Source organism: Oxyura jamaicensis, chromosome 4, assembly GCF_011077185.1.
Source record: "Oxyura jamaicensis isolate SHBP4307 breed ruddy duck chromosome 4, BPBGC_Ojam_1.0, whole genome shotgun sequence".
In the NCBI taxonomy this organism is placed as follows: Eukaryota; Metazoa; Chordata; class Aves; order Anseriformes; family Anatidae; genus Oxyura; species Oxyura jamaicensis.
This window is the reverse complement of record NC_048896.1, coordinates 47803869-47817902: the sequence shown is the minus strand read 5'-3', so window position 1 is coordinate 47817902 and position 14034 is coordinate 47803869. Positions and strand designations below refer to the sequence as shown.

At 42.2% G+C, this 14034-nt stretch overlaps 2 protein-coding genes across 9 annotated transcripts in view; one reads left to right on the top strand and one right to left on the bottom strand.

The window, feature by feature from the left end:
• RAP1GDS1 (Rap1 GTPase-GDP dissociation stimulator 1) overlaps window positions 1–853 on the top strand; it is a 112282-nt gene extending 111429 nt beyond the window's left edge. For all 7 annotated transcript variants that reach the window (XM_035325328.1, XM_035325330.1, XM_035325331.1 and 4 more), the window contains one exon: window positions 185–853. In XM_035325328.1, the coding sequence (XP_035181219.1) occupies window positions 185–312 (128 nt within the window). In that variant the 3' untranslated portion in view covers window positions 313–853. The remainder of the gene's footprint in view (window positions 1–184) is intronic.
• Window positions 854–4831: 3978 nt separating this feature from the next.
• Window positions 4832–14034, bottom strand: part of TSPAN5 (tetraspanin 5) — an 83446-nt gene continuing 74243 nt past the window's right edge. For both annotated transcript variants that reach the window (XM_035325334.1, XM_035325336.1), the window contains exons 6-8: window positions 10935–10982; window positions 10696–10812; window positions 4832–10109 (exon numbers count right to left, since the gene is read on the bottom strand). In XM_035325334.1, coding sequence (XP_035181225.1) covers window positions 10044–10109; window positions 10696–10812; window positions 10935–10982 — 231 coding nt within the window. In that variant the 3' untranslated portion in view covers window positions 4832–10043. The remainder of the gene's footprint in view (window positions 10110–10695; window positions 10813–10934; window positions 10983–14034) is intronic.

The window sequence follows — 14034 nt, the reverse complement described above, 5'->3', positions numbered from 1 at the left end:
CTCAAAAGCAATTCAGAACAGTAACTAAAAAGAATGTGAGCACACACATTTGTGTGCGTATGCGTGTACACCAGGGCCGGGGTACTGCTGACACCTCCCTAAGTGCCTCACACCCACCCAGCTGTGCTGTTCTGTCGCCCGTCTCATACCAAGCACCATTTCTTTTACTCTTTCTTTTTTCCAGAACCTCTCCAAAAGGAAGTGCAGAGCATGGCATTTCTAGAAGTCGTATCAAAACTCCGCAGCCATGAGAACAAAACTGTTGCCCAGCAGGCCTCGCTAACAGAGCAGAGACTTGCTGTAGAAAGCTGAGGAAGGTCTCTTGTTTTCAATGCATCCCATCACAGATTCCACCTTTGTCCTTCGTCCTGCTGCCGCTCCTGCTATGTTTTCCACTGTATCACTTGTGCATGCGTGTAATGTTCCCACACAAATTGATGAACTGCTGTAGGTACCCGTCCAAAAAGGTTTCTAAAAATTCATAGGTGGTGTTAACATGAACCTGTCTCCACCCGTAACTGTTCTACTCGTATTCTTGTTGCTTGGGCCACATAGTAGAATGTGCATGTTGTAGTCCTATGATGATGTAGAAGTGGTACTACATGACGACTCTTTCCTCACAGCCCCTAACCGCATAACAATGTACTACTAAATTAGGGACAATACAAGATGCAGCAAGTCCAGGCTAGTGTGCTGACTGTAGGATTAAGAAGTAAATCTAGCTCCATTTTTGGTGCTCTGGAGATGCAGGTTTGAACACAATGTACTGCTGCTCATTCACTGGTCTTGCCTATTAATGTCAAACTCGTGGTACCTAGAGGTAACAAATAAAAATTTCAGTGCTCTCACTTTATCCTGTGGTTTGTCCTTTTCCATATTCACCCAGAGAAGCTGTGGCCACACCAGCATGCACTGGTGAGGAGCCCTTCTCGTTCCTGGCTCTGGCCCCAGCGCAATCACTGCCTTTCAGCTCCAAGAATACAAGGAAACAATTCCAGCCACTTTCACTGTGTATGCGCACACAGAGGCACAGTGTGGTTAACAATCAGGGGGGTTCACAGAAGCACACTATACAGTCCTTATCCCATAAAGCCATGTAAGTACGAGTGCTGCTAGGCTTGCTTCGGGTTGGGTGTTTTTTTGTTGCAGTAGTTTGGTTTTCTAGATGGATTTTAAAGGCATATCTTGCAGCAGCTTTTCAAGAGAACCCCATTAAGTGAGAAATGCAGCATGCAAGTCTTCCTTTTCTCCTCTCCTAGGTAAAGGAGTTGGGAAATTGCCGGTTTAAGCACCTTACCTCACAGCTGCTCCTCTGTAGGATTTGTGATGACAGCAGCGAGCGGACCAGCAGACAGCTGTTTGGCAAAACAGGGAGCAGTGGGGATAGCGGTTTCCAGCAAGCCTGCACATGTTATTTTTGACTGTATGATACCATTGCCATCTTGATGATGTCTTTAGTGATTGCACAAAGATAGTATAATCTGTAACATTTTGAAGAGAATTCAGCGCTCCCTGTGCTGAAGTGGCAGCCTCAGGAGTCTCAGGCTGCTTGTTCATCAGCACAAGGGAAACCTAGAGGCCAAGCTATCCACGTGATCCCATGCCACATGGTTGCAAAACACTGCTTTCGACCTTTACAAATTCACTTTCCAGCTCCATGAAACCACTGGCTATCCCATACTGTGATGGGAAGATGCCATTCATGACAGGACAGGAATTACATACAGAAGCTAAAAGTATGAAAAGAAGCTGGACACTTTCTTCATATAGTCAGCGTAAGATCTGAGACCGTACCAAAACCTCCAAACCTAGCAGATGCTACAGGAGTATTCACACAACAGATCAAATTCCACATCCATTTAAACTAGTGCCAGGAACTAACTGGCAACACAGTAAAGTTGGTAAAAATAATAATAAAGCCTGCTACCAACTGTACACAGTCTCTTATTAAAAATAAAATAAAATGCAAAACACCACCAACATAGAATTTAAGAGCTGTAGACACAGGCCAGGATCCCAATAGGCTCTCAATAACACAGAACCTCTGCACTGGTGAATGTAGCCCACACATTTAAAACCACTGTTCCTAACAGACCCACATGAGACCCAAGTTTTCTCAGGCATGGAAATAATTTTCCTTGATTTCAATAATTTCCAAAATACCAGTTATCAATGGCTTACCTGGTTCTAGAAAGAGACTTTATGCCTTTTGACACCGGTGTAAACTGCAAATACTCATATGAGCAGGCCATAACAAAGCTGTGACAAGTCCCATTCACCTGCTCGTCTTACTGGAGCTCAGGTTAAGCATCAAACCTACCTTTATCGCTGAATTGTTATTAGGGATACCACTGTCACAGCAAGCGTAAAGGCCAACAGGCATTTAATTTTCAGATGGTTTCCCTGGACAGAATATCAAGTCATTTAAACTTCGAGCTGGAACTTGTGCTAAGTCTATATACCGAAGGAAAGTCTGCACAAGGGCAAAGATGGCTTTACGTCATGGCAGAAGGTAAATGAAGAGACTATCTGTCCACACAAATGCATGCTCTAGCCTGCAGGTCATTTCTATGTAGCTGGTACATCATTTATCCTCTTAGCCTCTTTTAGTAAGAGGAATGGGATCTGAGGACATTACCGTCATGTGCATTTCACCACTCACTTGACTGAAGTCAACTGAATTGGAATTGCTGACGATAGTTCGGATGTTTACTAGATAGATTACAACTAAGCAGTTTGAAATCTGCTGCTCAGATTATTTTTATGGCAATGATGCTAGACATCAGGCCTTTTCACTTGCCTATTTCTGCAGCAAGCCAAGCTCGAACAGCCTACAGCTGCCACGCGACGTAGGGCAGGCAGTGCCCGGCTGGCAAGCTCTGCTCTGCACCTGCGAGACCTAGCAGCACAGCAGACAAAGAGCACATGCAAGAGTTTACATTTCACAATGTGGAAATAGAGGGAAAGGTTTCTCTTTGTAGGAGGCACAAGCTCCAGCAAAACAGGTTTTGGATCCAAAGGACCAATCGTCAAATGAGACCACGAGACCCAGTAAGGGTCACTTGTTTCAAAGGTCCCAGAAATGGTAACTAGTCGCAACTTCAGGAAACAACATACAAGTTCACTTTACGCAGAATACAGGTAGCTACTCCTCATCTCCCCTTCACTGCATTTTTTTACACACAAATGCCACACCTATTGCATGTCTAATAAAATTTCGGCTATGTCCTGGACTTTGCTTCCTTTTGGTTGAATTCTCCAAGCACCCCTCAGCCTGGTCTCCACATTTGCATTCTTACTTGGCCAGAAGTCATTTCTGTAAGTGAAGATTTATGTTCATGCCTGAGATACACAAAAGGCATTTGACTTCAGTTTGGATACATAGAAGTGCTTTCAAATCAGTCACAGTGGTGCTTTGCAGACAAAGCAGTAGGTACAGATGGAGATGAACAGTAAATACGGGGCAGATGTCAGGCTGAGGGGCAAAATTAGCTGCAAATCTGAAATTCGTTTCCACGGGGAAAACAAGGCAGGCTCATAATAAGAGGCAAGACAGTATCATTCAAATCTGCTGCTTTTTCTTTTCCTCCTCAAGATTTGCATACTCACCAGACTGGCAATACTTTGACAGCAGTCAAACACATAGCAAGGCCAGGTCTCTGCCACTCTTTGGAGCTCACATCTCTGCCCAGAACAGCACGAGAAAGGAGCATTTGCAGTGGGGCAGCACATAGCCTGTCACAGCCTGAAGCTGTCAAAGCAGCAATGATTGTGATCGCTTGGCCCAATTCCCCCTGACTGCCTGATCACACCAAATCAATGGAAGACAAACAGCTCACTGGCCCGTTTGCTCAGAAATTCTATTTCTCAGTGAAACTTCAGGGAAATGCCTCTCGCACAGCCCTACAGGCCAGCACAGAGCTGCACACTCTTACTCGCCACAGGGTCCTGATCAAGCCAGGTGCTGCAAGTGCTGCTCAGACAAAAGCAAACTTTGCACTGTGGGAAGAAAAGTGATAACCACGATGGGTGAAATCAAACCAGGGCACCGACCTCCCAAGAGCATTTGAAAACTCCTTCCAAGAGGTTTTGCCAGTTGTTTTTCAAAGTGTCCAATGCCAACTATGCTAATTATTTATTTCAAAATAATGCAGGTTGATGAAATACTGTATTTTAGAGATATTAAACTGGATTAGCTTGCTCTACAGTTTTGGAAATACTAAAAAATGGCTTCCTCCTCCTCTGTCTAAACAAGCACAAGACATCATTACACATTTTTACCTATGCAAAACTGTAAGTCAGCTCTCAGTATTTCTGTTTAAGGACATGTTACGCTCTAAAAGTTAAATTCCCACCTCCCCTTACAAAAGTTTAATTGAATTGTGACAAATAGTTATATCCCCCTTTGTGCTGCTCCCTGCAAAGAACACATCAGGGTCACTGAAACGATTACGGCGAGAGCTCCAACAGCTGTACTAACCAGCAGCCACAGCAGCTTGAGGAACACCGGCGACCTGTCAGAAACAAACAGAGCACATTTGTTAGCCAGACTTCAACAACAGCTGACAGCAGACATGGGATTTTCTCACATGTGGACATGTGGTTGACGTATTAGTTTATTACTCATCTAAAGGCAGCCGCTGGCAGCATGAAAATGTGCTTTGTGGCTGCCTTAGAACACAGCTTCCACATTGCATATGTGAGACTTGGGGATTTATTTCCCATTAGTTTCTGGGAGGGAAGAGGGTGGCTTCTTCCAGAGGAGTTTTACCTGAACTTATCTTTGTATCTTCAATTTTGAGTGCCACATCAAGAGTACACATTCACAGCATCATATTTCACAGAATTTTATTTATAAAATTGTAATTATCTAACAAATTGCATATAAAATGATTTACTTCAAGTAAATACAGAATACTGCACAACTATTAAAACTATTGTATTGTCCATCATAAGTGTATTAAAACATTCCTAAAAAATGCATCTATTAAAAAACAAAAACCCAAGAACACAAGTAGCATGATCAAGACCACTTTCAATAGCTTAAAATGAATTACCAGGAAGTTGCAACAACTTCCCAAGTATACTCCAGTTACATCCATTGAGATCAGCATGTGATACAATACCACAGTCTAATGCTAAAGATGACAAGTAATACATATGCACCTGATCTATGCTTTTCTCCTAGACTGAAGATAACCAGTCTGAAATCAGATAACTAAAGCTCGAGTCAAACTCTACTGGGCATGCAGTTCTGTTATAGCAATACTTTCAATCGGTAAGTGTAGTTGGCTTTTACAATCAATTTTACAACCGATAAAAAAGGAACACAAGAGAATACATTCGTATAAAAAGGAATGATACACAAAGGGTAAATATCGACACCTTATGCCCTGGGGTGAACGGGGTGAACCAAGCAAAGAGATACAGCTGAAACTGATCTGGAACGTACTTATCAGAGATGGGTCCGAGTCACAAAACCCAGACGCCAGTCTCCCCAGAGCTCAAGGTAGCAGCAGGTCTGTCCCTGCTAGGTACACAGCGTGAGCATGAACATACATACAGATGGAGCTTGTTGTTAACAGATTTGCATTGCCAAACACAACAGACAGCTAGTAGTGCTGCATGGCTGAGCACCTGCCTGATGCATGCCAGCAGTCACAACCCTTATTTTTATACTGCACGTTAAGGGTGAAAGATTACTGGTTCTGTAAGTGGCAAAAGTCGGTAGGTAGTGGATAGAACAAGGTAGATTTGTTTTGTTTGCATTGGACAGTTTTATATGACCAATTACAGATATCCCGAAAGGTTTCAGAGGGAAAAAGAAAAAAAAAAAAAAAATAGGAGAGAGGAACTGGAACCTTCACCCGTGCCTGACACGCGCTGAGATCGCACCTGCCGCCCAGGCACTTGCACAGCCGCCACCACCACACGCCCGGACGGCACACATGCAGCAGGAGACAGAGTTGCGAATTCCCGTGAGAGCTTCTTGCAACCAAGATTGTTAAATCAGGATGAATTTTACCACGGGCATCTCTAAAGAAGTCAAAACGCAGATTAGCGTCCAGGACAAAAGCAATTCGTCTAGCACCATGCTTTAGTCCTTTTAGTGATGCTGACCTCCCAGAACGGGTAGGGGATTCTGGCTCTGCCCCTCCAGTTCCCAGTCTGATGCTGTTCTCCCAGTTCCAAGCAGCAGGGGGAAAAAAAATATATATATATATCCAAGGGAGGTGTGCTAGGGTTTATACCTTCCCCAGGGCCTGCTGCAAGGCGTCCCGGAGGCACTAGGTGGCACTCCGGGGCCAGGGGAACGAGGCCTGGTGGCCCCCTGGCTCCCACCGCCCAGGTCTGGTGGGTGGACACCGTGCCGGGATGAACGCTTTCAGGGTGAAAAGCAGTCATGTGCAAGAATCATGTAACCTGCATGCTACTATTTACATTTCAAAGACTATTTACACACCAGAACTACGATGAACATCACTCTCTCAGGGGAGAGAAGGCTTCCAGGACAGAGCACGCTTGAGCAACGTCTCCACAGCTCCAAACTCTAAGGGGCACTACCAAAATTATGGATTTTGAAGCAAAAAGATCTCAACTGCTACAGAAACAGACACACGCACACACAGACAAATCAAACATTTGTCCATATATATATATATATATATAACGAAGCAGCAAACAAAGACTTGTGAGTACGGAGAGCATTTAGAAAGCAGCAGAGCAGGAACAAGGGCCAGGATGCCCTCTGACAGGAAAATGGCTTTAAAACTGGGGCTACCGCTGAAGGGATCAGACCTCCCGACAGCGACACTGCCGTCACATACAGTCTGCCCAGCAAAGTGGTTTTGTGCTCCACAAAGGGCCACAAGCCTGGCAACAAATTTCTGAACAACCACAGCACGTTCAGGATGGTGACATTGACCTCTGAACTCACACCTACCCACCACCACATCAGGCAAGCTAGAAACTGCCAGAAAGCCATACTGCCTACCGTACCTTATTGCTCTGGAAAATAAGCCCGTGTAGCCAGCAGTTGTGCTCTAGTTGTGCTCACCTGAACGTTTTGCAAGGTTTTCTGGAAGAAAGCTTGATTGGTTTTGGTAGGCTCTGACAATTACAGATGGATTTCCAAGGCCTCCCACAAGCTTTCCGAACTGGACACCTAAGCTGTAAGTAGATCGGGCATTTTCAGTACATCTTACCCAATCTGTAGACAAAAATGTGGCATTTAAATGTGCAACATAGGCAGCTAATCCTGAACATTCAGTATGCATCCATCAAGCAACTGCAAAAATGAGAAAAATAAGACCATCTCTCCAGAGTTAGGGCGCGGGGGGGTGCATGTCAGCATCTGCAGCAATAAAGACAAGGTCTAGAAAAATACCTTATTTAGTGGTTTTTTATTAAGAACAGTCACTCTGGGACTCAGCAGAAATGCTGCACACCTGTGTGTACACATGCAAGCAATGAGAACAAGACTTGCTCACCTCAGATCATTTACCTTCCTATCAGCCTGACACTGCCAAGGCCACGCCGAGCAGACTGGACCTCAGAGGAGAGCGTGACAAGTCAGAAGGCCAATACAGTACAACTGCAGAAATTCAAGTAGAGGAATGGAAGTTGTCTTCAGACGCTCACAGCACCAACAGCAGTATTCAAGATCAGTGGCAACAAGGAATGTTTCTGTAATGCAAACTTTTTTCTTTTCTCCACAGCGAAGTGCTGGGTCACAACCAAGGCTCTTGGGTGGAAGAGTTACTTCCTGACAATGCTTCCCTGATTTCTCCCCGCACCATTTCATTACAGTGCAGCAACGTAAGTGCTGATGACCTGTCTGTCCTGCTGCTATCAGGCAAAATGGTGTGTCCCTTTGGGGGAAATGAACACCAGTAACTCCTCAAGATGGGGAGCGCTAAGAAAAACGTAACACTGCGGTGAGGTGGAACCAACTTTATTAAGGACAGTGAATTATAATTGCTTTCAAAGGCTTTAAAAAATGCTCTGAATCATGGCTGGCCTTTAACAGCAGATACCATAGGATACGGAGGCTGCCTGATTCAGAGCCAGTCAGTGGGAGTTAACCAGAAGAGGATGAGGTAATGCTCAAAGACAGGAGGGCAACAGGACTATCTGTGGCATCTGTGGAACAGTGTGCCCACCTTTGGACAGGGATAAAACACAGCCAACTAAAGCACAGAAAGGCAAAATGTGCAAGGGTACATATACTCACACGTTTAAGAGTCATGGGGCCAGAAAGGACCTCAAGAGGTCATCAGACCAGACTCCTATCCATCCCCCACAACAGGGAAGCTTTGAAAACAACGCATTCATCTCTTCTACTTCATGTACTCATTAGGAAACTCATCTCAAAGATGCTAAGCTCTTACAATGAGGTGCTACACACCACCTGTTGTCACTGATTTACCAAAGCAGGAGCCAAAAGCTCATAGCTTTTAGGACTGGTTCTGCATATACTGAGAAGGGTCATATAATAAGCTAAATTTATACAAAGTGCGATGAAACTACCCAAGCCATGGTTAGGTTCAGAAATTCACTATTATTTGTGAAGAACAATGAATCAAACTCTAAGCTGGATGAAGTCTGATCTAATTCTTCCACTATTTGTGCTTTATTCCAAATTCTACTCTTTTTTCAGCTCAAAAGAGTCTGTGTCTTGGCTGATCCTAATATACATTTTGATTTTAAAACTTTTATTCCATTGCTTCAAGAAAGCTTTTTGTTGCACTTAGAGCAACAGAGGGAGATATCCCTATAGCAAAGACTTGTTTTCTGAAGGTATGGATTTACTCTGGCAAAAGCTGTTCTGTCCAACTTCCAAGGGAATGGGATATGATCTTTCCATAATTACATGCATTTACCAATAAATAAGTCTGGGTTAGACTGTATTAAAACATATGCACAGACTTAAAGCACTGGAGTGTCACAGGTACTTACTCCACAGCTCATGCAAGAAAAAAGACTTAAAGGAAAAAAAGAAAGAGAGAAAGACCAAAACCTCAGATAGGAACAGACCAAGGAATTATCTTAAAAGACGTTTTGCACAAGTATTTCAAAGCACTAATATTAGTGAGATCCCCAAATACATTAGGTTACACTAAATTCCAGAGAAACAAAAGATTTAGCCATATCAGATACATATGCTTTGATTTTTTTAAGTTAATATATAATTCATTCTTTGAATAATATTATTCACTTGGACCCAACATCCACACTGCTTTCATACATTTATACAGTTATATCCCATTCTTGCCTTAAGAAACTGATGTCCTAAAGTATGGCAGCAACCAAAGGATCTACAACCTTTGTTCATCAAATATAAAACTCCTTTCCTTTCATACAAGGGTGTAGAAAGGAAAAAAGATGTTGATAAAATTAGACAGTTCTCCCTGTGAGCTTGCCGATTCCAACATCAAAGTACAACAGGGAGATGGTTGTAAGCTTGTGTAAAAAAAAAAAAAATAATCCTTAGTTTTAAAAACATTTTAATATACTGTACAATAGATGCATAGAAAGTTGCTTCCTGCTTGATGGGTTTAGGCCTGTAGCTATGTTTAGCTGTGAAAACAAGAAGATTGCTCCTTTACAGAGTGGTGAGGAGAGAGACCATCTTGGGAGTATTTGGCAGCTATCGTAGAGCTCATGACATGAAGAATAAACAGCATATCCACAGACTACAATGATGCAACTCTGTCCCACTGAATACACCAATTTTTAAAAAGTGTCCACTTGTTACTCAGGATCAAGAATACAGTAGAGATTCACGGCTCAACAGCTTTCAAACTGGTGGTTTAAAACAAAAAAATTGTCAGTGAGCAGCAGATTTTAAAGAGCCCACTCTTCTCTCCCCCACCCCAAAGAAACATGAGTTCACTGCAACATCAGGAACGTAGGCTTGAGACTATGTGGGAGAGAAGGCTTCCCTGTCACCCATGTCCATACAGCTTGGTGTCGGAGCGACACACTGGAGGTTTCAGAGGGTTTCGGTTGTCCAGTGTCTTGTTGTGGTTACTTCAGCAGTTTTACCAGCTGGCTCTGACAGCCTCAATGTCACTAACCAAATTCTGGGCTAAGCATATCCCAAATATCTGGAAGAGACAACAGTTCATTCATTTGGAGCACTGGCCAACTCTTTTCACATAGGCAAATTCCTTAGGTTATACAAAACTTTGATATGAAAAGAAGCAATAAAGTTAGACACCAACAGTGTTGGCAGAAGAAAGCATCGAAAAACTCCTGTAAACCTAGCATTGTATTTATAGTGTCACTGGGTTCCAGGAAATTGAATAGCTCTAGATTTGCTTTGTAAAAGCAACTGTAAAGGCTTTCCACCACTCTTTTAAGCACCATCAGAAACTGTAGGTCTGTAAAGGTTTAAAAATATGTGCCCAATCTTTAAAACAGTGTTAATTCTGACCCGTGAACAGTTGGAAAGAAAAACAAATCCTAATCCTAATACTAATCCTAAAAACAAATACTAATAAAAATGAAATGCCCTTTAACACAAAAAAGCCTCATGTAATTAACACACCTCACTAAAATCTATAGACTTTATATTTTTAAGTGAAACTCATGCTGTATTTCCATTTCTCATATACAGTCCCATCCCCAGCCCCTGCAGGTTTTATATCACTGCTGTTCTTCCATGTAATTCATTGGTAACACGATATTTACCTGCAGTAATGCTATCCCAATGAATATGCCAGCAACTATGGTAAGATTGTCCTGCAACCATTTCTCAAACTGAGGGACGCAGCCTTTAGTGTAGATAACAATCTGCTGATCAACTTCCTGTCAAGGAGAAGGAAGAAAACAGAGGTCATTATATTCAATTACCCCATCAACAGAATAACCTGATCTTGCAAGAAGGATTCAGATCTTTAGGATAACACATTAAAAAAAAAAATGCTTACTGGTTTTTGCCTTGCGTCGTAGCCACACTGAGTATTAATAACATCTTCCTAGGAGAGAGAGACAGAGGACAGGCCAATGAGTGAAATGTCTCCAAAACCTCCCATCCCAGTTGTCCAGAGCAGGTTCTGTATGTAGTAAGACAATCACCCTACCTTCAGTCACCATACTACTTTTTAAAACCACCTTCCCTCTTCTATTTAGTGCTGTTAATTATTCACAACAAACAAAAGCACACAATCAAAATTTATTTTCATCTCTCAGAGCTTCACACTTGGAAAACCAGCCCTCCACCTGGATAAACTCCACATTCCAAATGCAAGCATTCAGAGGTCAAAGTAAAGGGATTGGGAAGCACCTATTTTAAGCAAAACAACTTTCCACTGAAAAGGTTTTGTCTGTACTGAAAATACACCAAGACCACTGTTAACATTTTTAGGGTTCAGTCTGTGTGGCATGAAGAGGTGAGAAGGGACCGCTCGGTTTGCAGAAGCTGCAATTTCTTACAGGGAATACCTATAGAAATGCATGCAGTACCTAATTCCTTTCCAGAAACTATGGAGGAAAAAAACAATATGGGGTAACGTTTTCCTACTGCTTATTCTTTCTTGTGGGAGCTTGATTCCATTGGGGAAGGAGATTATTCCTACTGCCTCTGCTTTAGCACTCCCCAAGCACAGGCAATAAAACAGGCTAGGACAGACTTTTCCTAGTGAACAAGTGCTACTTAGCAGAAGCTGAAGTTTACTCTGTATATACAGTTATTTTGGGGCAACAAAATGAAGCAACTACTTTCAATGTCAGCTCCAATGGCAGCAAAATATTAAGTTACTGGATCGTATCATCATAATGAGCAGAAGGACCTACTCAAGGAAGTCAGAAAATCAGCCAGTCTTAGCTTTTTCCATATGGCTGCTATTTAAAATCTATGTCTCTCCTGGCTGTGTTTCTCACTTTCCCCCAGTTTGATTAAATTGTGATGTTCAGTACACCTAGCTATCTTCTCCTATCAGCAGCTAAGTTCCTCTGCATGTTTTCCCACTTTGCAGGAAGTACATCAACAGGTTGCCCAAGCTGGACTCCCTCAATGGATCTCTAAGATTTGAGTATTTTTTATCTTTTAATGAGGTGACTGCTTCTATTCCAGGGCTTAGAAAAGCACAGAGCCATGTGCTTCAAGCTTGTAAAAGTAGGTAAGATTCCAACCGAGGGATTCTTAAGCTTTATTTTTTTGTGCTGAATGCCTACTTGTTTTATTATCAATGTCTTTCGTCTTTAACCTCAGGATTGGTTACCTGAAAGAAAGCATGAATAAAGAAATGGAAATAAGCCAACTTTTCTAGGCCTTGCCTATAGAAAAATTCAGAACCTTTCAACTCATTAAACTACAAAGCAAACTAAAGTAGTCTAAATTGGTTTAGCTTAAACTTTTCACTTCCGGATTTATACTGAACTAAATGCTAAAACAACAACAACAACAAAAGTTCTGCTCAAGAAAGCATCCACGTAATTTTTTGTATCAGTCTAACACTGCACTCTAATTTCTAAAAGGGACAAATTTGCTTTCCGTGGAGTAAGCCTGCACATATCACTGCATTTGAACCTGTCACAGATTAGTTTCATTTAGATCTATTACATGCATGAGCTTAATGTGGACAGGGTCTTTATTTTAAAGGCAACTAAGTATGCTGCTTCCATACAATGAATAAGAATGAGGCTTATCTTTAACTTTCTGGTTACTGCATCACCCCCTAAGAAAAAACATAGTGAAAGGGAGAGGGAACTTTAGCATGGACTGTGTATTTATAGGATTACCTTGTAGTGCTGTCACTGGTTTGGTTTTATAACAACTATATTTTTAAAACTGGGTTGTGATGACCTCTCAATGTGGGTGGGCAGACAGGCAAAGACTGGGGGGAAATCCTAAACATAATGTAAGGCTTGAGCCTAACATACTTTCCATTTCGTTTTAATACTTTCTTAAAAGATATGACAATATTTGTGAAGAAGATTCAAACTAGTGTGAAGACACGTTCTCTGCAGAGGAAGCAGAATACAGCTTGTGCAAATGGAGAGGAGGACGAGGAGGGCAGCAGTAGTGACTGAATGCCAAAGCTGCAATTGCATTGCATTAGCAAGGCAGGAAGCACCTGAGCTGCCTGTTGGCAACTTGCCTGATCTTAGTCAGTGCTACGGATCAGACATTCAAGGAACGAGAAGTCACTCCAGGTAGAGAAAAAGCCACAGCTGAACTACCAGAGAATACAAGCACTCACAGGCAGCTTTTTTTAAACTCTATGAAAGTCAAATGTATGCAGTGTTAGCCACGTAACAGTCTCTGTGCACACACCCATCCCCGTTCCAAGCTTTTCACTGTCAGTGAACTGCTTCCCTGAGCTCCCGATCATGTCTGTACTAGTAACATATGGCTCCAGCATTTTCTGCTTGATGATGCAGAACTATTTAAAAAGGATGTGAAAATTTACCAGAAAAGCCGCTCCCTCAAACAACTTCTGACCTTTCAAGTCTGATCTCGGGTGACTGTAGGACAAGCAGTAATTTTAAATGGAGGAAAAGAGTGAAAAGATTTCTATGATCATCTCAAGATTATAATGAAAACATATTCCAGTTCTTCAGAGCACAGGCTGTCATTTATTATTGCACCTAGAGCAAACCAGGCCAGCCTGACTGCAGCCTCTGCACACTCCATTAAATAATGAGTAATACCTGCTTCAGAGTGTCCCAGAGTTTCTGTTCTTTAAGGCAGCAAATGAAATATCCTGATGATACTCAACTGAAAGCTCACATCCTTCAACTCATTATGGGCTTCTGCTTTTTATATGTGCTAAAATTAATATGTATGTTCAGCCAAGCTCGTGGTTCTCTCATTCTAATGAAAAGCAGCAAACATGAAAAGCATACAATGAACGCTTAAGTTAGATCAGGATTTTTGCTGACTGCAGAAAATTAACAGTTAGTCTGAGCTTCAAGTACGGGACAAAAAAAAAAAGTGGTGGGAAAGTTAAGATCATGCATGACTTCCAGAAAACTCTAATTGTACAGTGCTTTAAAATTGGAACAGCAGACCCATTCTACCCTCTT